Source organism: Aquarana catesbeiana, linkage group LG06 (assembly GCF_042186555.1).
Source record: "Aquarana catesbeiana isolate 2022-GZ linkage group LG06, ASM4218655v1, whole genome shotgun sequence".
NCBI classification, from domain to species: Eukaryota; Metazoa; Chordata; class Amphibia; order Anura; family Ranidae; genus Aquarana; species Aquarana catesbeiana.
In genome coordinates this window covers 394,062,641-394,090,015 of record NC_133329.1, presented here as the reverse complement: position 1 = coordinate 394,090,015, position 27,375 = coordinate 394,062,641, and the positions used below count along the sequence as shown (strand labels likewise).

The following is a 27,375-nucleotide window of genomic DNA, read 5'->3' as shown; positions in this document are numbered from 1 at the left end:
TGTATACTACTATATGTATATTTTTTACCACTTTTTGACTGCCAATGTTACATTGAGTTGTATATTGTTGGTTTGTAAAAATCTTGTGATATATGCTTACATTTCCACAGTTGTTAATCATCTGTCCTCTGAAGATGACCCTCCAGGGTCGAAACGCGTCAGGACATCAATAGTAAAATTTGATCTTGTTGCTTTGGATATATTGTACTATATATTGTTACTGGCTTTTTAAGAATTTTTTGTATTATAGTTTATGTCTTGACCTTCAATGTCAGAAGTCATCGATCCTATTTAATAATTTTTGTACCAATAAATCAATTTGACCATCTTATTATTCTTTTTCATCATTGGCTGCATTAAAGCCCCACTTAGGGGGTTTTTTCCGTTTTTTTTCTAATGCATCGTACGTGGTGCGCAGCCCTGCTATTTTGTTGTCCCTCGAGTGTCCCCCTTTTTTTCTTCTACCAACTTACTTTCTTACTTAAAATGAATTCAAGCACTGACAGAAACCTGGGATCATGGGCAGGAGGATGTAGACAAAAAAGAACCCTTGCTCTTTGTGTGGAAGCAACGGTATCTTTGCTATAGTTTGAAAAGCCCCAAACCCCCTCCCCCGTCCATCCACCAACCCACCCACCCCAGGGCTAGAGTTACAAAGTTAGCAGGGAGCATGCGTTTTGCTGTTTGAAGAGCTCTAGCTTATGATGGACCTCCGCAGAGAGTTTATTTGCAGAGCACAACTAGACAATAACAGTACAAGGGACAATGAAGGGGACTATAATACCACGATTTTGGTGAATGGTGGAGGGGACAGGAAGGGGCTGGGCGCTCTGGGCAGTATCTGCAAGTAACGGTGTTTGGTGCTGTATCCCCTAAATAACTAAACTTAAGCTTTTAGGATTTAATATTTTGCCTTTAAATTGAAAAGAAAAAATTCAGAAGTCCAGCCACCTACTTGTCTCCGTACCACTTCGCACTTCAGAAGTTTCAAACATGACCTGCCCAGGGCCAGACATGGAGACATCAGTCATTGGTAAGGTCTCCTCTGCTGGAAGATGGAGGACGTCGGATCCTTCCCCACCAGCACTGTCCTCAGCCGGATTCTCCATATGGTATTCTGCCCCTGCAGACGACTGGAGCAACAATTGCTCACATGACTTCACAGTCCAGTCACATGACCCCTGAAGGTCCATTTCAGACATTTCCATGTGCTATGGTGGCCGCATACCACACTAAGATCTTCGCTCAAGCTTTTCTCCTGAAGGAAAACAAAATTAAAAGTCTGTCTAGTGGTAAAACATAGTCAATGGGACCAGGTACACGTATAAAAACAGGAAAACCAAATCTGTAGGGAATTTATATGTTTTCCGGGAAACCAGGCAAAATATTTTTCAAACTACAACAGGCATAGTAGCTGACATTTTAACCCCTTCCCATCCAGACCTGGCATCCCTTTAAATGGGTCTTTACTCCCAGGAGGCAGGAAAGTCCTATCTCTTCCAGGTTCTTACAGTTGGCCCTTGATGACGTGCCACAGCGCACACACACCTCATCAGGGGGCTAGCTGTAAGAACCTGGAAGAGACAGTGCACTGACCCTTCCCCCATGATGTAAACAAAGAAGATGGTGGCACAGGTCTCCTGCAATCTGCCCCTACACACCAAGTCCTGTGCTTCCATCCTCGATACATACATCATCAGAAATGGGGGGTGCTGTCTCTTCCAGGTTCTTGTAGTTGACAAATGAGGACATGCTGCAGCACATTAATCAAGGGGCTGGCTGCAAGAAACAGTGCATCATTCCCTCCCCCTGACATAAATAAAGAGAAGGAAGAAGAAGCAAAAAAGAAGGAGAGGGGAAGGGAGAAGGAGAAAAAAAAGGAGAGGAGAAGGAGAAAATAAAAAAGGAGAGGGGAAGGAAGAAGGAGAAGGAGAAAAAAAAGGAGAGGGGAAGGGAGGATGAGAAAAAGAAGGGGAGGGGGAAGGAGAAGGAGAAAAAAAAGAAGAAGGAGAGGGGAAGGGAGAAGGAGAAAAAAAGAAGAGGAGGGGCAAAGAGGATGAGAAAAAGAAGGGGAGGGGGAAGGGAGAAGGAGAAAAAAAAGGAGAAGAGGGGAAGGGAGAAGGAGAAAAAAAAATAAGGGAAGGGAGAAGGAGAAAAAGAATGGGAGGGGGGAGGAGGAAGAGAAAAAGAATGGGGGGGGGGGGACAACAAGAATGGGAGGGGAAAAGAGAAAAAGAATGGGAGGGGAAAAGAGAAAAAGAATGGGAGGGGAAAAGAGAAAAAGAATGGGAGGGGAAAGAGAAAAAGAATGGGAGGGGGAAAGAGAAAAAGAATGGGAGGGGGAAAGGAGAAGGAGAAAAAGAATAAGAGGTGAAGGGAAGAAGGGAAAAGAAGAAGGGGAAGGGAAGAGAAGAAGGGGAAGGAAGGGTAAGGGAGGAGATGAAGGGAGGAGAAGAAGAGGAAGGGAAGAGAAGAAGAGGAAGGAAGGGTAAGGGAGGAGATGAAGGGAGGAGAAGAAGAGGAAGGGAGAGAAGAAGAGGAAGGAAGGGTAAGGGAGGAGATGAAGGGAGTAGAAGAAGGTGAAAGGGGAAGAAGAGGAAGAAAAAAGAAGGTTCTTGCAGTTGGCCCCTGATGACGTGCCACATTGCATCATCAGGGGGCTGGCTGCAAAAATCCTGGAAGAGAGAGTCCGCCACCCCCCCTCCCATGACTTAAACAAAGGTGATGGCAGCAGAGGCCTTCCTACAACACACTGCCACACATCAGGTCCTGTGCCTCCATCCTCATCACATAGATCATCGGGGAAGGAAGGGTCCTGTCTCTTTCGGGTTCTTGCTTACATAAATAAAGACGATGGAGCTTGATACGAGAGACCCACAGCACTGACAGGTGAATGGGACAGATGAATATTAGTGGGTAAACTAGTAAGAGAACCCATCAGTTTGTCCTGAATGGGTGTCACAGTGAGAGATTCCCTTTAATGAGACCCCTTGTACCACCACCTGACCTGACTGCTGCCCCATCCCCCACCCATTGCTATTCTACACACCACAGGGCCCTGGGATGTCAGATCTGGAAATAAGGGACATCGGCCAAGAGAAAATCTTCTAAGCCAGGACCACCTGTCATCACTGCCTGCCAGAGCAGCACATTGGGCATCACTGGGCCTCTCCTAAGTCCCTTCCCCCATCCGTTACTAAGGTAACCAGCAGCACCTGATCCCTGCAGGCCTCTGCCCATGTCTGGGTGATGGTTCCTCCCCGCCGGACCTGGTGGTGGCCGATCACTGTGCCTCTCAGGTCCTCCTGGGCAACCTGGTGTCGTTGGCAGACCGCAAGCGCTAAACCCAGAGCCGAACCAAAGCCCTGGAACGCAACCGGAAGCCCAACGCTGGAACGCAGCGCCGCGTCACTTCCTTCATATGTGCGCGACGTCCAGGCGCACGCTGGGAGGCAGAAGCGAGGCTTGGAACGCAGAGAGCCGGAAGTGGAAGGCAGCAGCAGGCTAAAAAGGCAGGAGAAGGTGAGTGGTGACCTCAGTGTATGCCTGTACTCTGTGTGTTTTGTGTCCTTCTCGTCTATTCTCTCACCCTCTGTGTCCGTCTGATCATAATTATTATAATAATATTCAAATAGCTCTCTATTATAAATGGCCTGCTTTATTTTTTAATAAATGGATGGGTGCCATGTGATTTAAAGGGGGACTCCACCTGGCTTGGGGGGATGGGGTTTTGTTTCATACTAGGGGGGGCTTGCTATGTGCACTATGCGCACCACAGTCTGAATAGAATGTGTAGTACTGGATTCCAATGTGCCCTCTGTGTTAGAGGCTTGGGGGGGGGCATTGACGTTACCCCTTCCATCATGTGACAGCGCGGGGCCTAGCAATTGGCTGCTTGAACCATGCGCTGTCAGCGGCAGGAGATCACATGCTCCCCCCCATACCTATGTTTTCTATCCTGGAGCAGTGGGGCCAGGAGCAGGACTGACTCTCTGGTCATGTGAGTACGGGGGTGGGGTGGGGGGCCCTTCATAAACACACTTTTCCTTTACCCCAAATAAACAGTGAGAATGTCGCCTAAAGCTGAAGTTTAATAACCACTTAAGGACCGAGCCTCTTTTTTGAGATTTGTTGTTTACAAGTTAAAAACATTTTTTTTTTTTTTTTTGCTAGAAAATTACTTAGAACCCCCAAACATTATACATTTTTTTTCTAACACCCTAGAGAATAAAATGGCGGTCGTTGCAATATTTTCTGTCACACTGTATTTGCGCAGCGGTCTTACAAAGCGCACTTTTTTAGGTAAGAATACACTTTTTTCAATTAAAAAATAAGACAACAGTAAAGTTAGCCCAATATTTTTTTTTTACATTGTCAAAGATAATGTTAAGCCGAGTAAATTGATACCCAACATGTCACGCTTCACAACTGCGCCCGCTCGTGGAATGGCGACAAACTTTTACCCTTAAAAATCTCTATAGGCGACATTTAAAAAATTCTACCGGTTGCATGTTTAGAGTTACAGAGGAGTTCTAGGGCTAGAAATATTGCTCTCGCTCTACCGATCGCAGCGATACCTCACATGTGTGGTTTGAACAGCGTTTTCATATGCGGGCGCCTCTCACGTATGCGTTCTGCTCTTTTTTCTTATTTATTTTACCTTTTATTTTTACGCTGTTCTTTAAAAAAAAAAAAAAAAAAAAATTGTGTCACTTTTATTCCTATTACAAGGAATGTAAACATCCCTTGTAATAGAAGAAAAGCATGACAGGTCCTCTTAAATATGAGATCTGGTGTCAAAAAGACCTCAGATCTCATATTTACACTAAAATGCAGATTAGAAAGGAAAGGTCATTTTTAATAACATTCAATTACAATATGACTTGTGTCGCAGTTGTGTACGCTAAAGTAGTGAGTGCTGCTGTGATTGGCCGGAGCCGCGATACCCGGAATTAACTCCCGGCAGGGTTGCCAACCTCCCGTAGCATTTTTTTACTGACAAAACATGGGAATTTTACTGGCGGATCACATTTTTTTTACCGACATCCTGAGAAATTACAGAACTCCTATTGAAAACTAACACAGTGAATATTTGAACAGTATAAACATGATATGGAAACACTGACAATACCGATAACAAAGTAATTACCCTGTATTGAGTTAATAAATAACAAGTATTTTGTAACTTTTAAATTGCGCCTTTTTGCGAAATGGTGAAAACTGAACAGATGCAAAAGTGTAAATATCCAAATTGCTCAAAAAACCTGAAGGTTTTCATTTTTCCCTTACAGCTTTCAGAATTTGTGAAAGACCCCCAAAACCATATATTTTCTGAAAGCATATAGCCTCTAGAATAAAAAGAAGGTGCTACTGATTTTTTTAGACGCCGCGGTATTTGCGCAAATGTTTATCGAACCAATATATTGGCACAAAATACACTAAAACCATTATTAGCAGATAAAAACAGAACTCCTATTGAAAACTAACACAGTGAATATTTGAACAGTATAAACATGATATGGAAACACTGACAATACCGATAACAAAGTCATTTGCTTGATTTTAGGGCTGCAGCTAACGATTATTTTCATAATCGATTAGTTGGTTGATTATTGTTTTCGATTAATCGGTTAATACCCTTAAAAAAAAAAGTGTGGTGTATAATTTAGTTGATATGTAAAGTTTAAAAAAAAAAGGCAATTTATTCTTAAATATCTCCTATACAGTGGTAATTATAAAACAACCAACTATATGGTTAGGGAGCAAAATATCGAATCCACTCTGAGAATAACAGACAGAAGAGATATACTGTATATACTATTAGAGGTAGGGTTGTCCCGATACCACTTTTTTAGGACCGAGTACAAGTACCGATACTTTTTTTCAAGTACTCGCCGATACCGATTACCGATACTTTTTTTTTAATGTCACGTGACAGTTTTTTTTTTTTTTAACAGTGCTTGCTTTTTTGGGGGGGGGGGGAGTGGGTGACCGTTGTATGTGTGTGTGTGTTTTTTTTTTTTTTACAATAATATTTTTTTATTCTTTATTGTTTTGTTTTTTTTTTTTTTTTTTTTTTTTAATCAGCATTTTTGGGGAGCTTTGGTGAGATATCAGGGGTTTTAACAGACCTCTGATATCTCCCCCTTGAGACAGAGAAAGAGACAGAGGATAGAGATTCCCCAGTCCCTTTCTCTGTAGCCTCAGCTGCACTGAGAATGAATGGAGAGAAGACAGCGGCTCCTCTCCATTCATAAACTGACACATCGTAATCACAGGAGATTACAATGTTTCAGTTATGTGAATGGACAGTGTGCGGCGTATGGTCTGAGCACTGACAGGCTGACCCCCCACCCCTTCAACCTCGGCAGCAATGCTGGCAGCACTCATATGTCTATTTCCCAAAGACAACCTCTGGATATGACGCTGAGCACGTGACCTCAACTTCTTTGGGCATCCATGGCGAGGCCTATTCTGAGTGGAACCTGTCCTGTTAAACCGCTGTATGGTCTTGGCCACCGTGCTGCAGCTCAGTTTCAGGGACTTGGCAATCTTCTTTTAGCCTAGGCCATCTTTATGTAGAGCAACAACTCATTTTTTCAGATCCTCAGAGAGTTCTTTGCCATGAGGTGCCATGTTGAACTTCCAGTGACCAGTATGAGAGAGTGAGAGCGATAACACCAAATTTAACACACCTGCTCCCCATTCACACCTGAGACCTTGTAACACTAACGAGTCACATGACACCGGGGAGGGAAAATGGCTAATTGGGCCCAATTTGGACATTTTCACTTAGGGGTGTACTCACTTTTGTTGCCAGCGGTTTAGACATTAATGGCTGTGTGTTGAGTTATTTTGAGGGGACAGCAAATTTACACTGTTATACAAGCTGTACACTCACTACTTTACATTGTAGCAAAGTGTCATTTCTTCAGTGTTGTCACATGTAAAGATAGAAGAAAATATTTACAAAAATGTAAGGGGTGTACTAACTTTGTGAGATGCTGTATACTCTGTAACTTACCTATATGTGTTACAATGTGTGTGATGTAATTGGTTTATAGATTTCCTTTTTTATTTTTGTAGTTCATCTAAAAAAAAAATTTTTTCTAATATTTCCAACAGCATGCAGCGGTAACAGTCATCACGGGTCCCGTTGCCCTTTGTGGAAATGCCGTTTGGAGACTTCTTAGCGGCCCTGAAAGACAATCCCTACTTTGGTGCGGGGTTTGGCCTGGTTGGTGTTGGCACGGCTTTGGCTTTGGCCCGTAAAAGTGCCCAGCTTGGCATGGTCGCCTTCAGGAGGCATTACATGATAACGCTTGAGGTGCCCAGCAAGGACAAGAGCTACCAGTGGCTGCTGAGCTGGATCTCCCACCACGCCAAGCATACGCAGCACTTGAGCGTCGAGACTTCGTATCTACAGCATGAAAGCGGGAGAGTCAGCACCAAGTTTGACTTCGTCCCGAGTCCTGGGAACCACTTCATTTGGTAGGTACATCCTGGTCAGTGCCATTTGTGTGAAGGTGGACCTCATGGTAACTTTACAAGTCTGCGTGACTTGACTCCTCTCATGTCAATTTATACAGCAACAATTTAGTTTCAATTCAATTTTTTTTTTTTAAAGAAGCTCCACCTTCCGTTACTAACCACTAACTTCCAATTCTCACATACATGTAAAAATCAGCTAGATAATATATTTTTTGAAAGCAAAGGCCCCGGAGAAATAAATGTTGGTTGTTGCAATTTTTGATGTCACGCGATATTTGCGCAGTGATTTTTCAAATGCAAAGTTTTTTTTGGAAAAAAAAAAATAAAAGACTTAAACTAATTTTAACCACTTGAAGACCAGGCTTTTTCTGGCACTTTTTCTTTACGAGTTTAATCGGTATTTTTTTGCTAGAAAATTACTTATAACCCCCAAACATTACACATTTTTTTTCCTTTTTTTTTTCTTTTTTAACAGAGACCCTGGGGAATAAAATGGTGCAATTTTTTTTATGTCACGCCGTATTTGCACAGTGGTTTTGCAAACACAATTTAAAAAAAAAAAAAAATACACTTTAAATGAATTAAAAAAAAAAACCACAATATATAATATATATTTTGGATTAGAACCCCTGTCAGTTTTTATTGCTGTCGGTGTCCCCGTTAGGGAGATTCATTCTCTCTTTCCTGTTTACCATTATCATTGAAAGTAAAAGTAAAGGTGAATTCAAAATTTTGGGTTGTCCCCAGCAAAGTAATGGAGGGGAAATCTTTCAATGTGGACACTAGCTCTGGTGACCGGGGGGGGGTCTCAAAGGAGTTCCCTTAATTTGCAGGGATATCCTCTCACTTCCTGTTTGGCTCTGGGACAGGAAGTGAAGGGAAATCTCTGCAATGGGACGTGGATGGTGAAAACAAAATCTGGCAGGGGTTATAACCCTCCCTTACTTAAAATTTAAAAAAAAAAACAGTTCTACTTTAAGGATAGGGAGGAAACCCTGACATGAGAATCCATATGTATGCAATGCAATGAGACCGCCAAACAATGATTCAAGAATCCAAAACCACCCCCCTCCCCTTCAGGGCTTGAGTCTTTTAAACAGTAGGAATATTACCTTGGCATAATCACCAGGGATGAATCGGAGCAGTGTGAAGTTTTCAAGGAATTTTGGCTCTGTGCAGCATAGAGAATTGCCCCCCCCGGAATGTATTAGATACCTTGTGTTCTTCTACTGTGATTTGATCATATAAAGTTTTGGACCCATAAACCTTTGTTTGGCACTCTCATTGGATTTCTTACAGGAAGAATTGTGCAGGCACCAGGATTTACAGGACGGTGTCACCTGAGTCAGCATCTCAGATGGTGACCCTGAATAGTGCCTGAACAAAGGTGGTGCTGTCCTTCTGGAGAGGGAGGCGGTTGTCAGACGGAGTAATGTGACCTCTCAGAGGCATAGGTGTGCGCAGCCTATTGCATTAGGGTGTGCACCCCAAAGCTCAAGCACGCATTTCTCTATAGCCACAGCTGCACTGGACAGGGAATGAATGAGAAGTGCTCTGTGCTGAGCAGCTTCCTGTTTATTCACAAACTGAAGCATAGTAAACACGGTTTACTATGCTTAAGTTATGAATGAACACAGTGAGTGAGTGTGTTCACTGTGTTCATTTATAAAAGGAAAGTGCCGGTAAATTACATATTTACTAGCTTCTTCCCTCACTTTCTATCCTGAAGCATTCTCCGCAGCAGCTGTGGGGAGATGAGGGAAGCCAGCAGCACTGTGGGGCGGGGGGCTAAAACAGAGGAAGCCCAGGCAGTAGGGGGAATCGGCACTGCCCATAATGATTAGGGTGTGCCCAGGCACACCTGGCACACCCCCTGTGCACGCCTATGCTCAGAGGTAATAAATACCTGGAAGTGTTACAAGAACACAGTACTTGGCAGGCACTAGCAGGGGCGGACTGACAACTCATGGACATACTGTCCCTGGTTTTATTGAGGCTGGCAACCCTGATGGAGCCCCTTAGTGGCATAGGGCCCTCGGGCAGTGCCCGAGTGCCCGAATGGTCAGTCTACCCCTGGGCACTAGGTAAGTACTACAGCAGGGATCCTCAAACTACGGCCCTCCAGCTGTTGCAGAACTACACATCCCATGAGGCATTGTAAAACTCTGACATTCACAGACATGATTAGGCATGATGGGAATTGTAGTTCCTAAACACCTGGAGGGCCGCAGTTTGAAGACCCCTGTACTACAGGGTGGATAAGTGGCTGGATGGACTATCAAGAGGATCTGTCAGTTTGTCCTGACTAGGCCTTGGTTCTGCAGTCACAGTACTTTCTGTGTGATGGTACATAGATTGAATTTGATCAGTTTGGATCAGAATGTTTACCTACCTGGGAATATTCCTCTTTTTTTTATTGTTCTTCCTGCCGCTTCCAGGTACAAAAATAAATGGATTCGCATTGAGAGGAACCGAGAGAAGCAGATGATTGACCTGCACACTGGCACACCTTGGGAGTCCGTCACCTTCACCTCCATAGGGACCAATCGTGATATCTTCATTAACATTCTGCAGGAAGGTAGGCCTTGACACGTGCTCAGCCTTTTAAAGGGAACCTGTACTGTGGAAGCCAAAAAAAGGTGGGCAGAGCGCAAAGGACTGTCACCAGTATTGCCTGCAGGCTGAGTGCAGGAACCTGCCATCTTGGTAGAGGAGCAGGGCTTTGCTTCCTCATGTGGAAGCTGCCCTCCTGGTGACTGTTTCTCCAATGACTGGTGGGGCACTAATCCAGAAGGAGCAGGAGAGGTGGAGGAAACGAAGATTCACAGAATTAATGAAGCTGAAGCAGTTAGAGTCTTGCACTGTTGTTCCTCAGGTACAGCTTCCTCTCCAGCAAGGAGAACAGTGAGCAGCACACTTGTGACATTCCGCTTCAAATCTGGTGAGACTAGCAGTCAGGGGCAGCAGTGCCTTAGATCAGGGGGTCTCCAAACTTTATAAACAAAGAGCCAGTTGACTGCCTTTTTAGACTTTAGGGGGGCAAAATATTGGTGTCTGTGGGAGGAATAGTGCCTAATTATTTGTAGTGGAAGGAATAGTACCCCATCATTGGTGTCAGTAGGAAGAATAGTGCCCCATCATTGATGTCAATGGGAAAAATAGTGCCCTATAGTTGGTGTCAGTGAGAGGAATAGTGTCCCATCATTGGCATCAGTGGGAGAAATAGTGCCCCATTGTTGGTGTCAATTAAAGGAATAGTGCCCCATTGTTGGTGTCACTGGGAGGAATAGTGCCCCATTTTTTGTATCAGTTGGAGGAATAGTGCCCCATTGTTGGTGTCACTGGGAGGAATAGTGCCCCATTTTTGGTTTCAGTGGGAGGAATAGTGCCCCATTTTTGGTTTCAGTGGAAGTAATACTGCCCTATTGTTGGTGTCATTGGGAGTAATAGTGCCTCATTGTTGGTATCAGTGGGAGTAATAGTGCCCCATTGTTGGTGTCAGTTGGAGGAATGGTGCCCCATTGTTGGTGTCAGTGGAAGGAATAGTGCCCCATTGTGGGTGTCACTGGTAAGAATAGTGCCCCATTGTTGGTGTCACTGGTAAGAATAGTGCCCCATTGTTGGTGTCACTGGGAGGAATAGTGCCCAATTGTTGGTGTCACTGGGAGTAATAGTGCCCCATTGTTGGTATCAGTGGGAGTAATAATGCCCCATCATTGGTTTTAGTAGGAAGAATAGTACCCCATCATTGGAGTCAGTGGGAGGAATAGTGCCCCATCATTGGTGTCGTATTGTAAGGTAATTGCCACAAGAATAAAGAAAAATAAATTATTAGTGGGTACCTTCATCCTTCAATCATGAAGTTGTAGAAAGGGGGGGTTGGGGAGGGAAAATTAGTAGGGACTACTCCAATCAAGTCCCACCTCACCACCCAAAGCTAATTGGACTATCCCGGTACCTCATAAAGGCATACAATTATAGGTAAAAATTGAATTTATTCAAAAACATCAGCTTTAAAACATCTATACATACACAATATAGATTTCACAAGTATCTATTGCAATACAAAAATTGAAGTGACATTTAAAAGCGCCCACAAGGGTAGTTGAAGGCTGTTAATTAGAGTACTTGAGAACGTAACCTCAACAGTTTCGCGGATTGACCAATTCTTCAGGAGACGTCCAAGTAAGTTCTCTATAAATCAGATAACCACAATTACACATACAATATACAGAAATGATATAATAACAATAACAGCATTGGAGTGATAGTGAATTTCAAGTAAAAATATACACTCACCAACCACTGCCCAATCCGGGCTTAGATGGCAATGTGAGACGCCCAGAGACGGGTGCTCCCTCGGGGGCGAGAAGGGGTTTTTTTTTTTATGGCAGAGTGCACTAGTATGTAAAAAGGATAAAGTGTACATTAGGTAATGAGAATTAGGATCAATTATGGCTAAGTGGCAGCCACCCAAGTGAAATAAAATAAAGAATTGGGTGAGATGGCCGAGAAAAGGGGGGGAAGAGGGGGGGGGGAGAAAAGAATAGGGGGGCCAGGGGATGAAAGGAAAAGGAGAAGGGGAGGACACAAAGATCAGTGAATCAGAGAAAAAAAGGAAAAAGAAGGAGAGAAGAGCAGACCGATGGGAAAGGGGGGGGGGAGGGAGGGAAAGGGGGGGGGGGGAGAAAGAAGGAAAGAGGGGGGAAAAGGAGAGAGGGAAGGGGAGGAGGAAGTGGGCAAGGGAAGGGAAAACAGATAGGATTGTAAGGAATATGATAGGAGAAAGAGAGATTGGAAATACAACCCTCCACCAATAGTGTGCCTAGTTAGATATTGGTAAAAGAATAACGAAATAACACCCACCATTACTTTAATAATAATGAGGACTCAGTAACTGGCACCCTGGGCAGGAAATGAAATACTTAATGACCGTTTGATTTGACAAATGTTGCTGGATGGAGCATTGCAACTTCTGGGGTAGAGAAAGCTAACATTGTAGATACTGCATATATCAATAGTGTTGCCCAGACGGTCCTGTCAGAAAAGGGAGGGGGGGGGGAGGAATGCCATCATGACCGAACATAAGGCATCCACACGATAATAAGGCGTCTGACTCTGGACCGTAGCGGCAGGCGCCGCCGCGCAGCTCACTGATTGGCCGCAGCTGTTCAGGCAGTGCGAGGTCTCTTTAAATCAGTGAGCTGCGGCGGGCTCTCTGGATGACGAGTGACGTCCCTGATGTTGCGCAGGGGAACGTCGCCCGTCAGAGAGCCCTTGCCGCCGCTGCCAGACACAGGAGTCGGGCACATTGTGTGGAATCTCGCCGCCACAGGGGTGATGTCTGGTGAAGGTGGGAGGGGGGAGAGACTAAACTGTCCACTGGCACAGGGGTGGGGGGAGGGGGACTTAAAATGACACATGGTGGATTTGAGGGGGGGGGAATCAAATCGGCACAGGAGGATCAGAAGGGGGGAATCAAAATGGCACAGGAGATACTAAAATGGTAACCCCCCCCCCTCTGATCCTCCTGTGCCATTTTTATTGATTCCCCCCTCTGATCCCCCCTGTGTCATTTTAAGTGATTCCCCCATTTCAATCCCCCCCTCTGATCCAGTGTGTCACTTTAGAGGGGTGACTGCTTTTCTTCTGAAGGGTCTAAAGTACAAGAAATACTGGTAAACAGTGCTGGTATTCTTCTTCATTGAAAAATAAGACATCCCCTGAAAATAAGACCTAGCGCATCTTTGGGAGCAAAAATTAATATAAGACACTGTCTTATTTTCGGGGAAACAGGGGACTAGTGCACTCCGCCATAAAAAAAGACCCCGTGCTCGCCCCTGGGGGAGCGCCCGTCTCTGGGCGTCTCACATTGCCATCTAAGCCCGGATTGGGCAGTAGTTGGTGAGTGTATATTTTTACTTGAAATCAACTATCACTCCAATGCTGTTATTGTTATTATATCATTTCTGTATATTGTATGTGTAATTGTGGTTATCTGATTTATAGAGAACTTACTTGGACGCCTCCTGAAGAAGCGGTCAATCCGCGAAACTGTTGAGGTTACGTTCTCAAGTACTCTAATTAACAGCCTTCAACTACCCTTGTGGGCGCTTTTAAATGTCACTTCAATTTTTTGTATTGCAATAGATACTTGTGAAATCTATATTGTGTATGTATAGATGTTTTAAAGCTGATGTTTTTGAATAAATTCAATTTTTACCTATAATTGTATGCCTTTATGAGGTACCGGGATAGTCCAATTAGCTTTGGGTGGTGAGGCGGGACTTGATTGGAGCAGTCCCTACTAATTTTCCCTCCCCAACCCCCCCTTTCTACAAAACCATCATTGGTGTCAGTGGGAGGAATAGTGCCCCATTGTTGGTGTCAGTGGGAGGAAAAGTGATACAGAACAGGAAGTAAAATATTTTTCTGAAGAAATTCAAGATTAGCTTTAAAGCAAATAATTTTTAGTTGTTAATGACAATCGTGCAGTAATGATCCTACTTTGATCACTAGTTACTAAAATTGTTTTTTTTTTAAATTTTTTTTATTCCTAACAGCCAGAGAACTGGCACTGCGACAGCAAGAAGGCAAGACTGTCATGTACACGGCGATGGGTGCGGAGTGGCGGCCCTTTGGGTTTCCACGTCGAAGAAGGCCGATAAGCTCCGTAGTACTGGAAGCGGGAGTGTCTGATAAGATTGTTCAGGATGTGAAAGGATTCATCAACAACCCCAAGTGGTATATAGACAGAGGCAAGAGAAAACCTAATTGTTTCTTCATCTGGTGCTGATGACCTTTGTTAAAGTATACATCAAATATTTAATTTTTTTGAAATTGGAAGGGGGGAAAACGCCTGTCAGGTTTGTTTTTTTTTTTATTTATTTTTTGGGCCCCATTGTGGAGACACAAAAGGAAATGAGAAAAAAAATAACTCTCCAAAGTGGGAGAGATTCACCTCTTAGGCCTCATTCACACAGGTGTGCAAATCTGTACACCCATACAAAGGGCCATTTTTACCCACACGGGGTGTGCGGGTGTTCTGTGCAATCCTGGGCAGGCGGCTTGTTCAAATAAAAGACAGGAGGCGGGGTGTACGGACCCGCACAGATCTCCGCGCATATCCCGGAGTCTACATCCATGCAGATCCCATGTGCAGATCAGAACTCAGTCTGCAGGTTCATGCAGCCTGCCGTCGGACATTGATTTGAAAAGGCTGCCTGCACAGGGTTCCCAACATCAGAGTTCCCCTTTACATCGGGCTCTGCAGACTACACTGTAAGAGGGGACTCTGATGTAAGGGGGAACTTAATGGAGTGTGATGTAAAGGGGAGCTCTGTGGACTCTTGTGTAAGAGGGGGGCTTTGGGGACCAGAAGCCCCATTACATCAGAGTTGCCCTTTACATCGTGGTCTGCAGACCTCCCCCTTACATTCTAAGTGGGAACCCTATGGATTCTGATGTAAAGGGGAACCCTGTGGAGTCTGATGTAAAGGGGAACCCTGTGGAGTCTGATGTAAAGGGGAACCCTGTGGAGTCTGATGTAAAGGGGAACCCTGTGGAGTCTGATGTAAAGGGGAACCCTGTGGAGTCTGATGTAAAGGGGAACTCTGTGGAGTCTGATGTAAAGGGGGAACTCTGTGGAGCCTGATGTAAAGGGGGAACTCTGTGGAGTCTGATGTAAAGGGGGAACTCTGTGGAGTCTGATGTAAAGGGGGAACTCTGTGGAGTCTGATGTAAAGGGGGAACTCTGTGGAGTCTGATGTAAGGGGGAACTCTGTGGAGTGTGATGTAAAGGGGAGCTCTGTGGACTTGTGTAAGAGGAGGGGCTTTGGTGACCAGAGACCCTTTTACATCAGAGTTCCCCTTTACACCAGAGTCTGCAGCATCCCCCATTACATCAGAGTCCACAGTGTTCCCTTTTACATCAGGGTTCGCAGAGTTCCCCCTTGCACTGTAAAGGTGAACCCTGCAGACTCTAATGTAAGGGGGAACTTTGTGCTGGGTGTTATTAACCTGACCTTCATGTAAATAGTGAAATAGTTTTTTTTTCTTTGCCTTTTGTTATACCTTCACTCTTTGGTGCCGGTTGCCCCTGGCCCTTCAAGGGGTTTGCTATGCCAGGAGGCGGGGCAGAGCTTATGGCCATGTGACCGTCTTCACGGCGGTCACATGATCGGAAAACTATTCCGCGAGCCCCGCTTCACTGTGCCCTCGGCACAGCACTGTTGGCGCTATTCCGCGCAAATATGCGGGCGCTCTGTGCTGAGGCCCGGGTGCCGGGAGGCCGTGTATTTGCGTTCAATCCCACCAAGAAATTAGGCACATTGCTAAATGCACTAGCTACATATTTGTAGCTTAAATATTGATATTTGCACATTTTGGCTAACTTTTTAAACGGTAAAAATTTGGCTCAGTCAGTAAATTTGTTGTCATGTCAGTACATTTCACTTCGGGAGATTGGCAACCCTTTGGGGGAACCACCTTTGGGCATCACTAATAAACTCTTTCAATCAGTTGAATTTAAATGTGAACTTTTTTTATTTTTTTAATCCAGGAGTACCCTACAGAAGGGGCTACCTTCTCTACGGACCTCCCGGGTGTGGGAAAAGCAGCTTTATGTAAGTATTACTTCAGGGACAATAATCACAATGACAGCTCAGCAAAAATAATAAAATAACATCTTACCACAATAAACAACACAGTTCTGATTATTTACAAGTCCATAGATTGGAGACAGAAGTACTATAGATGGTCTGAATTCTCTTATGCCGGGGTCTTCAAACTTTTCATTAAAAGGGCCACATCATGTATTTTATAAATATTTATGGGCCAAAGAATTAAAAAAAAAAAACAGTTTTATAAATAAATGAATAACATGTAATGAATGAATGTGTTTTACTAGCATCCTTTTGTAATCAGCATGATATAATTCACAACAAAAGGGATGGAAGCTGAGTGAGATTAGGGGCCCTTCTACATCACAGCCAAAACGTACATCAGGGTCCCCAACAGAATCCCCCCCACCTACATTAGGGTCCCCATCACAGCCCCCCTTACATTAGGGTCCCTGTTAGTCCTCTCCCTACATCAGGGTCCTGTATCAGAGTCCCTTATCTACATCAGGGTCCCCTTTTACATCAGGGTACCCCTTACTTAGGGGGCCCTATCAGAACGTCTTGCTTACATCAGGATCCCAATCACAGTGTTCCCCCTTACATCACGGTCCTCATCAGAATCCCACCTTAAATCAAAGCCCCCACCAGAGACCCCACCTTACATCAGGGTCCCTATCAGAGTTCCTAACGTACATCAGGGTCCCCATCACAGCCTTCTTGGGTTAGGGTCCCGATCACAGTCCCCTCCTTACATCAGGTTCCCCTTATATCGGCGTTTTCATCAAAGTCCCCTCCTAACAACAGGGTTCCCCCTTACATCAGGGTCGTTATAAGAGTCCCCCACTTATACAGGGCCGTCTTTAGCGCAGGGCAAACGGGGCACTTGCCCAGGGCCCAATCTTTGTTGGGGGGCCCGCGCTAGCCGTGAATTGGGGCCCCGATGACAGCTTTGCAGAGCGCACAGAGGACACGGGAGGATGTATTCCTCGCTAGCCAGCTGTGAGGGGGCGGGGCCGGGAGCTCCACTGACGCTCTGACCCCGCCCACGTGCAGCCTGTGTACTCGGAAAAGAGCTTCTGTAGTGAGAGCCAGTGATCGGAGTGCGAGTGTCAGTGGAGCTTCCGGCCCCGCCCCCTCTATACTGGCTGGTGAATACAGAGGTCCGGGGGCGGGGCCGGGAGCTCCAATGACACTCCCACTCCGATCACTGGCTCTCACTACAGGCGCTCTATTCCCAGTACATAGGCTGCACGTGGGCGGGGTCAGAGCGTCAGTGGAGCTCCCGGCCCCGCCCCTCTCAGCTGGCTAGCGCGGAATACATCCTCCCATGTCCTCTGTGCGCTCTGCAAAGCTGTCATCGGGGCGACCATTCACGGGTGATGTGGGCCCCCCAACAAAGCATCAGTGGAGCTCCCAGCTGCTTTAGTGAGAGCAGAGAGTGGAAGCCCCGCCCACAGTCCTGAATGCATGTAGTAAGTTTGGCTGGCCAGGTATGTCCTTACAACCATAAAATGCCTGACTGTTTAAACCTTGAGCTGTGTTATTTAACTGTAAAGCTGTGCATTGCTGAAAGTTCTCTGACCATCACCTGTATAATGTCTGCAGCCTCTGAGTGTCTCCTGCAGTATGTCCGCAGTCTCTGGTAATCTCCTGCAGTATGTCCGCAGTCTCTGATTGTCTCCTGCAGTATGTCCGCAGTCTCTGGTAATCTCCTGCAGTATGTCCGCAGTCTCTGATTGTCTCCTGCAGTATGTCCGCAGTCTCTGGTAATCTCCTGCAGTATGTCCGTAGTCTCTGGTAATCTCCTGCAGTATGTCCGCAGTCTCTGGTAATCTCCTGCAGTATGTCCGCAGTCTCTGATTGTCTCCTGCCGTATGTCCGCAGTCTCTGGTAATCTCTTGCAGTATGTCCGCAGCCTCTGGTAATCTCCTGCAGTATGTCCGCAGTCTCTGATTGTCTCCTGCAGTATGTCCGCAGTCTCTGATTGTCTCCTGCAGTATTTCCGCAGTCTCTGATTGTCTCCTGCAGTATTTCCGCAGTTTCTGATTGTCTCCTGCAGTATGTCCGCAGTCTCTGATTGTCTCCTGCCGTATGTCCGCAGTCTCTGGTAATCTCTTGCAGTATGTCCGCAGCCTCTGGTAATCTCCTGCAGTATGTCCGCAGTCTCTGATTGTCTCCTGCAGTATGTCCGCAGTCTCTGATTGTCTCCTGCAGTATTTCCGCAGTCTCTGATTGTCTCCTGCAGTATTTCCGCAGTTTCTGATTGTCTCCTGCAGTATGTCCGCAGTCTCTGATTGTCTCCTGCAGTATGTCTGCAGTCTCTGGTAATCTCCTGCAGTATGTCCGCAGTCTCTGATTGTCTCCTGCAGTATGTCCGCAGCCTCTGAGTGTCTCCTGCAGTATGTCCGCAGTCTCTGATTGTCTCCTGCAGTATTTCCGCAGTCTCTGATTGTCTCCTGCAGTATTTCCGCAGTTTCTGATTGTCTCCTGCAGTATGTCCGCAGTCTCTGATTGTCTCCTGCAGTATGTCTGCAGTCTCTGGTAATCTCCTGCAGTATGTCCGCAGTCTCTGATTGTCTCCTGCAGTATTTCCGCAGTCTCTGATTGTCTCCTGAAGTATGTCCGCAGTCTCTGATTGTCTCCTGCAGTATGTCCGCAGTCTCTGGTAATCTCCTGCAGTATGTCCGCAGTCTCTGGTAATCTCCTGCAGTATGTCCGCAGTCTCTGATTGTCTCCTGCATTATGTCCGCAGTCTCTGTTAATCTCCTGCATTATGTCCGCAGTCTCTGTTAATCTCCTGCAGTATGTCCGCAGTCTCTGAGTGTCTCCTGCAGTATGTCCGCAGTCTCTGATTGTCTCCTGTAGTATGTCCGCAGTCTCTGATTGTCTCCTGCAGTATGTCCGCAGTCTCTGATTTTCTTCTGCAGTATTTCCGCTGTCTCTAATTGTCTCCTGCAGTATGTCCGCAGTCTCTGTCTCCTGCAGTATGAACATAGTCTCTAATTGTCTCCTGCAGTATGTCCGCAGTCTCTGGTAATCTCCTGCAGTATGTCCGCAGTCTCTGGTAATCTCCTGCAGTATGTCCGCAGTCTCTGATTGTCTCCCGCATTTTGTCCGCAGTCTCTGTTAATCTCCTGCAGTATGTCCGCAGTCTCTGAGTGTCTCCTGCAGTATTTCCGCAGTCTCTGATTGTCTCCTGCAGTATGTCCACAGTCTCTGAGTGTCTCCTGCAGTATTTCCGCAGTCTCTGATTGTCTCCTGCAGTATTTCCGCAGTCTCTGATTGTCTCCTGCAGTATTTCCGCAGTCTCTGATTGGCTCCTGCAGTATTTCCGCAGTCTCTGATTGGCTCCTGCAGTATTTCCGCAGTCTCTGATTGTCTCCTGCAGTATGTCCGCAGTCTCTGATTGTCTCCTGCAGTATGTCCGCAGCCTCTGTGTGTCTCCTGCAGTATGTCCGCAGTCTCTGATTGTCTCCTGCAGTATGTCCGCAGTCTCTGATTGTCTCCTGCAGTATGTCCGCAGTCTCTGATTGTCTCCTGCAGTATGTCCGCAGTCTCTGATTTTCTCCTGCAGTATTTCCGCAGTCTCTAATTGTCTCCTGCAGTATGTCCGCAGTCTCTGTCTCCTGCAGTATGTCCGCAGCCTCTATGTGTCTCCTGCAGTATGTCCGCAGTCTCTGATTGTCTCCTGCAGTATGTCCGCAGTCTCTGGTAATCTCCTGCAGTATGTCCGCAGTCTCTGATTGTCTCCTGCAGTATGTCCGCAGTCTCTGATTGTCTCCTGTAGTATGTGTATTAATGTGCTCCTTTACTTGCTCAATTATTTGGGATTGCTCCACTGCTCAGTGAGAGGTAATGATGTGCATGAACCTCTAGCAACCAATCAGCAAACAAGTAGTGATCTGCTTTAATCTCTAGCAACCAATCAGTAAATGCTAATGATGTGCTGTAACCCCTAGCAACCAATTAGTGAGCGCTAATAATGTACATTAACCTCTAGCAACCAATCGGCAAGCAGAAATTATGTGTTGTAACCTCTAGAAACCAGCCATTGAGCAGTAATGATAGGCTGTAACCTCTGGCAAACAATTGCAATCGCTGCCTGATCTGCTGCAGTAAACTGATTTTTAGTCTACCTGCTATTTTTTGTATGTCTCAGAATGGAGGGGGGGCCCCAAGAAAATGTTTGCCCAGGGCCCAATCAAAATTAAAGATGGCCCTGCACTTATATCAGGACCCCAATCACAGTGTTCACCCTTACATCAAGGTCCTCATCAGAATCCCACCATAAATCGGGGTCTCCATCACAGCCCCCTTTACAGCAGAGAGCCCTTCTTACATCACAGCCTTCTTACATTAGGGTCCTGATCACAGTCCCCTCCTTACATCAGGGTCCCCATCAGAGCCCTTTCCTTACAACAGGATTCCCCTTACATCAGGGTCCTTATCAGAGTCCCCTGCTTACATCAGAATCCCCCACTTATCTCAAGATCCCAGTCATGGTGTGTCCCCTTACATCAAGTTCTTCATCAGAATCCCACCTAAATCAGGGTCCCCCATCACAGCCCCCCTTACATCAGGGTCCCCATTAGAGACCCTTCCTTACATCAGTGTCCCCCCCCCCCCACATCAGGGTTCTCATCCGAATCCCACCTTAAATCAGGGTCCCCATCACAGCCCCCTTTACAGCAGAGCCCCCTCCTTACATCAAGGTCCCCATCACAGCCTTCTTTAATTAGGGTCCCGATCACAGTCCCCTCCTTACATCAGGGTCCCCATTAGAGTCCTCTCATTACAACAGGGTTCCCCTTACATCAGAGTCCTTATCGGAGTACCCTGCTTACACCAGAATCCCCCACATATCAAGATCATAGTCACAGTGTTCCCCCTTACATGGTCCTCATCAGAATCCCACCTTAAATCAAAGCCCCCACCAGAGAGCCCACCTTACATCAGGGTCCCTATCAGAGTTCCTAACGTACATCAGGGTCCCCATCACAGCCTTCTTGGGTTAGGGTCCCGATCACATTCCCCTCCTTACATCAGGTTCCCCTTATATCGGCGTTTTCATCAAAGTCCCCTCCTAACAACAGGGTTCCCCCTTACATCAGGGTCGTTATAAGAGTCCCCCACTTATATCAGGACCCCAATCACAGTGTTCCCCCTTACATCAAGGTCCTCGTCAGAATCCCACCTTAAATCAGGGTCTCCAGCACAGCCCCCCTTACAGCAGAGCCCCCTCCTTACATCAAGGTCCCCATCACAGCCTTCTTACATTAGGGTCCCAATCACAGTCCCCCCCTTATATCAGGGTCCCCATCAGAGTCCTCTCCTTACAACAGGGTTCCCCTTACATCAGGGTCCTTTTCAGAGCCCCCTCCTTACATCAAGGTCCCCATCACAGCCTTCTTACATTAGGGTCCTGATCACAGTCCCCTCCTTACATCAGGGTCCCCATCAGAGTCCTCTCCTTACAACAGGGTTCCCCTTACATTGTCGTCCTTATCAGAGTCCCCTGCTTACATCAGAATCCCGCACTTATATCAAGATCCCAGTCACAGTGTTCCCCTTACATGAAGGTCCTTATCAGAATCCCACCTAAATCGGGGTCTCCAGCACAGCCCTCCTTGCAGCATAGAGCCCTTCTTAAATTGGGGTCCCCCATCACAGCCCCCCCCCCTTACATCAGGGTCTCCATTAGAGACCCTTCCTTACATCAGTGTCCCTCCACATCAGGGTCCTCATCTGAATCCCACCTTAAATCAGGGTCCCCCATCACAGCCCCCTTTACATTAGAGTTCCCCTCACCAGTGTAAGATTTACAGAGTGGCCTTAGCAGAGGGCAGGAGGTAGGAGGCAGAGCAAGTCTGGATGGAAGAAGTGTCCTGTGAGTGCAGGGGGGGAGGGGGGGCAAGCACGTCATTGGTTGTGAGCACACTAGCGGGGTGAAGTGGAGATCAAAGGCAACTTATGTTGACGTGAATCCTCAATCAGTGTACACTGAGGATATGTCACTGACCCGGATAAAATCTTGTAGTAGTCCGGATGTGGCCCCAGGGCTGTAGTGGAGATCCCTTCTCTAAGGTGATTTCTATCACTTTCTGTCAGTAATAATGCTTACAGGACAAATAGTGAGTGTGAATCTCCCTGGTGGAGACAAAGGCAGCTAGAAAAACCTAACAGGGGTTCTAACATTTCTACACTCTATACAGAACTGAATTTTTTTTTTTGGTGTAACCTCTTGTCAGCCATGTAATGCATGTGACATTATCGCCCAACTCCCCACATGTGTGTCCATGGGGGGCTGATGTTTTTGCACTGTCACCGAAAGCTCCTGGTCTCTAGTTAGGACCAGGAGACATCAGGACAGGCTCCCAATCATGTGACCACTATGACAGCCATTCATCGTGATTGGCAAGTCAATCTCCCCCATCCCCCATGTGAAGACCAAGGGGCGGGCAGGCGGGAGGGAAGGGGGCTAAGTGGAATAAAAAATTATTTTTGCAGAATTCCAGCCAAATAGGGGCATACACAGTTGAAATACATATATGTGATTAGGATTTTCCATTCATCACTTGCGTAAGAACTAGACGTGCACTGCCAAAAAATTTGTTCGTTTTCGTTTTTTATTTTTGTTTTTTAGTTTTTCGTTATGATTTACGAATTTGTAAATTCATAAATTAGAAAATTCGAAAATATGAAATTAGAAAATTCATAAATTCCTAAATTCAAAAATCGTAAATTCATAAATTCGAAAATCCGGAAATTTGGAAATTCAAAAATCTGAAATCCGGAAATTAGAATATTCGAAAATCGGAAATTTGAAAATACAAAATCCAGAAATTAGAAATTATAACTAACTAACTAATAATAACTGACTATTAAATTTATAGGTATTGGAATTTCCTTTCAAATTTGGTCGTTGGTGAATGTAATGAATACGAAGTTATGAATTATCTGAAAATAACGAATGTCGCATCTAAACAAATGGAACGGAACAAATTTTTAATTAATAATAATAAAGTTTTTATTATTGTTATTTATTATTATTCATTACGTTCCATTCGTTTAGATGCGGCATTCGTTATTTCTGATAATTCGTAACTTCGAATAAATTCGTATTCGTTATCGTTCCGTTCACTAACAGCCAAATTTGAAAGAAAATTCCAATACCTATTTTATACCTATACCTAGTTAAGTTATTATTAGTTATTTGAGATTTTCAAATTTTCTTATTTCCAAATTTTCTAATTTTGAATTTTTGGGATTTCCTGATTTTCAAATTTTTTTAATTTTTCGAATTTCGTAAATTCGTAATTTTCGAATATTTTAGAGTTTACAAATATTGGGAAAAATTTGTTAAACAGGTTTTCATTAATTTGGATATTTACGAATTTGTCTAAATTCGTTAAAAAAACAATTTGGAACTAAACGAATTGCACATGTCTAGTAAGAACTGTAAAATCTTACAATGGGCTGTTATTTCACCGCTGATATGGCTGCACTTTCTCTGTGTGCTTTCAGCACGGCGTTGGCGGGAGAGCTGGAGTACAGCATCTGTCTGATGAGCCTCAGTGACAACAGCCTCTCCGATGACCGCCTCAACCACCTGCTGAGCGTGGCCCCACAACAGAGCATTATTCTGCTGGAGGATGTGGACGCTGCGTTCGTAAGCCGCGATTTGGCCAAACAGAGTGAGTTTTCCATCCATTTATGTCTCTATAGGCCCTCGAATGCTATTTCCTAATGAACCTTATTTTATGTTTTTAAACTCTTCCTGCCCAGCCTATCATATGATGTCTTCCCAGGATCGTGCCCCAGCATGATCTGTCACCCGCCATGTACACCGGACACGGCAGATGACTGATCGCTGTACCATGTGATCGCTGTGGCCAATCACAGCAGATCACATAACAGTTGTACACAATGAAAGGCTTTGTCACCTGCCTTCATTGTGTACTGTGCTATTGTGATGAGCTCTGTGATTGGTCAACAGTCATCACATGGTACACGCAGGGCCAATCGCAGCCCATCTGTACCATGTGATTTGCTGTGGCTAATCACAATTGTAACCCTGAGGGGCCAGTTCACACCATAGAAACGCAGACCAGATGCTTTCCACATGCTTTTCTGCATGCGCGTTTTTAATGCAGTCCAGTGCATTTTTTTCCCCCTCTTTTTTTTTTTCTTAACCTTAAATAAGGACATGTGAGTTCCAATGCATTTTTGGTGCGTTCTGGTGCATTTTTTTATGCATTTTACAGCGTCCCAGTACAGTCCAGTGCAGGAAAAATGCAATATGTTCTACTTTTTTCTTCTGGAACTGCAAGCACCGGTGTGAACTATGCCATTAAAAACCTTATAACCTACTTTCCATGCGTTTTTGATGCAGAAAAAAAAAGACCCGCACTGGACTGCATGTGGCGTGAACTGGCCCTCAAAGTAGTTTTCATTCAGAAAAAATGGTTGCTTATAACGGAAAAAATGCACAGTTATAAGCAATCGTAGTGTGTAAAAAAAAAAAAAAAAAATCACCTCCCCAGAATAGTACAGTGTTACTGTGGTAACAAGAAATATACAGCTAAATTTAAAAAAAATAAATAAATAAAAAAAATTTCTTTTACTATTTTGAGCCAGTTTTCTTTTGGTAATGAAAAAAAAAATCAGAAGATATCCCTTACCATTTACCACCAAATGAAAGCCTTGAAAAGTCTTGAAAAAAAGGCGGTATAATCCACCTGGATGCACAAAGTAGTTGTGGTGATATGTGCGGTTTTACTAAAACGTCAAATTTGCAAAATTGTGCTTAGGCATTATTTATTTTTCTTTAAGGGGTTAAAGAGTCAGCAACAAGTCTGGCGAGTGGTCTTGTGTCTGATTCTCCATATCCTCGAATGTTATCTTCCCTTCTACAGATCCAACTGCATTTCAGGGCATGGGACGCCTGACTTTCAGCGGTCTGCTAAATGCCCTGGATGGGGTGGCCTCTACGGAAGCTCGAATTGTTTTCATGACCACAAATCACATTGACAGGTAAGGGGGATTCTTTTTAGTACCGTACCTAAGAAAGAGAAAAAAAGACTCGCAGTACCTAAAAAAAAAAAAAAAAAATCCTATATTAGTACATTCCTTCACTATTGTACTTAAAGTCACATTAGAATGATTTAAGGTAAAAAAAAAAAAAATAAAAAACCTTCTGCCCTTAGGACCACTTTATTGTTGTTCTGTATTCATTGTATTCATTGACCACTTCAGCCCCGGAAGCTTTTATTACCCCCCTTCATGACCAGGTCATTTTTTGTGATACGGCACTGTGTTACTTTAACTGACAATCGCGCGGTCGTGCGGCCCTGTACACAAAAAAAATGACGTCATTTTGTTCCCGCACAAACAGAGCTTTCTTTTGGTGGTATTTGATCATCTCTGCGTTTTTTTTTTTATTTTTTGCGCTATAAAAAAAAAAAAGCGACAATTTTGAAAAAAAAAACAATATTTTTTACTTTCTGCTATAAAACATATCCAGTAAAAAATCGAATTTCTTCATAAGTTTAGGCCAATATGTATTCTGCTACATATTTTTGGTAAAAAAAAATATCCCGATACGCCTATGATTGGTTTGCACAAAAGCTATAGCGTCTACAAGCTATGGGATAGATTTACGGACTATTTTTCTTTTCGGCGATCAGCGGTTTTTAGCGGGACTGCGACATTGCGGCGGACAAGTGACACTTTTTGGGGACCAGTGACACTAATACAGTGATCAGTGCTAAAAAAAAAAAAATGCACTGTCAATGTATAAATGACACTGGCAGGGAAAGGGGTTAACATCAGAGGCGATCAAAGGGTTAAGTGTGCTCCTAGGGAGTGCTTTCTAAGACCCCTTTCACACTGAGGCGCTTTTCGGGCGTTTTAGCGCTAAAAATAGCGCCTGAAAAGCACCTCTCATGCCTCCCCAGCGTAAAAGCTTGCGGGACAGGGAAAAAAGTCCTGCAAGCAGCATTTTTGGGGCAGTTTGGGAGCGCTGTATATAGCGCTCCCAAAACGCCCTGCCCATTGAAATGAATGGGCAGTGCTGCTGAAGGGCCTGCAAAGCGATTCGGCAGCTTCGCAACACGGGCGCTTTTAACCCTTTGTTCGGCCGATGGCAGGGGTTAAACGCGCCCCACTAGCGGCCTAAAAGCGCTGCTAAAACAGCAGTAAAGCGCCGCTAAAACTTTACCGCTAACGCGCCCCAGTGTGAAAGTAGCATAACTGTGGGGGAGGTGCTGTGACTGAAGGAAAACAGATCCAGCAGAAACACAAGATCTCCATTTTCCCTCCCTCACAGTTGTTTACATAGGCAGACCGCCCTTCTGCCTCTCCAGAGAATGATCGCGGGTGGCCGGTGGCCATCGCCGCCGGACCCACTGTTTGGCTCCCGCTGTGCCCAATCACAGTGGGAGAGGGTCACCCGTGGCGCGCGCTGTGATCACCCAAGTCAATGAGACTCGGGTGATCACAGATCTGAGTAAGGGGCAGATCCCGACCCCTTACGAAGTGATCAGCTGTCAGCCAAAGACGATCGGTAATCGTTTTTTTTTTCTTCTCACGCTGGCGGCGTGAGGAGAAAAAAAGCAGATCACCGGCTTCTGTTGAAGGGACATCGGTCCCGAAGAGGAAGAGCCTCATATGTGCCCACCAGTGCCACAATCAGTGCCCACCAATCAGTGCCCACAGTACGTAAGTGGCAGCAATCGGTTCCACCTATCAATGCCCACCAGTGGTGCCAATCAGTGCCACCTAGCAGTGCTGTCTAACAGTGTCACCTACCAGTGCCCATCACTGCCACCCATCAGTGCCACCTATCAATGCCCATCAGTGCCACCTCATCAGTGCCCACCAGTGCCACCTATTAGTGCCCATCAGTGTCACCTTATCAGTGCCCATCAGTGCAGCCAATCAGTGCCCATCAGTGTAGCCTCATCAGCGTACATCAATGAAGGAGAAAAACTACCTGTTTGCAAAATTTATTAACAAAATATAGAATGATTTTGTATTTTTTTTTTTTAATTCGGACTTTTTTAATTCTGTTATTAAAAAAAAAAAAAAAAAAAAAACGCAGAGGTGATCAAATACCACCCAAAGAAAGCTCTATTTGTGGGGAAAAAATGATAAAAATTCCATTTGGGTACAGTCTAGCATGACCGCGCAATTGTCATTCAAAGAGTGACAGCGCTAAAAGCTGAAAATTGGTCTGGGCAGGAGGGGGGGTTTAGGTGCCCAG

At 45.1% G+C, this 27,375-nt stretch overlaps 1 protein-coding gene across 1 annotated transcript in view; it reads left to right on the top strand.

Moving 5' to 3' along the window:
* Nucleotides 1–3,399: 3,399 nt before the first annotated feature.
* Nucleotides 3,400–27,375, top strand: part of BCS1L (BCS1 homolog, ubiquinol-cytochrome c reductase complex chaperone) — a 29,213-nt gene continuing 5,237 nt past the window's right edge. Inside the window, exons 1-7 of the mRNA XM_073634368.1 lie at nt 3,400–3,522; nt 7,126–7,491; nt 9,930–10,069; nt 14,055–14,249; nt 16,052–16,115; nt 23,637–23,806; nt 25,028–25,145. Coding sequence (XP_073490469.1) covers nt 7,172–7,491; nt 9,930–10,069; nt 14,055–14,249; nt 16,052–16,115; nt 23,637–23,806; nt 25,028–25,145 — 1,007 coding nt within the window. The 5' untranslated portion in view covers nt 3,400–3,522; nt 7,126–7,171. The remainder of the gene's footprint in view (nt 3,523–7,125; nt 7,492–9,929; nt 10,070–14,054; nt 14,250–16,051; nt 16,116–23,636; nt 23,807–25,027; nt 25,146–27,375) is intronic.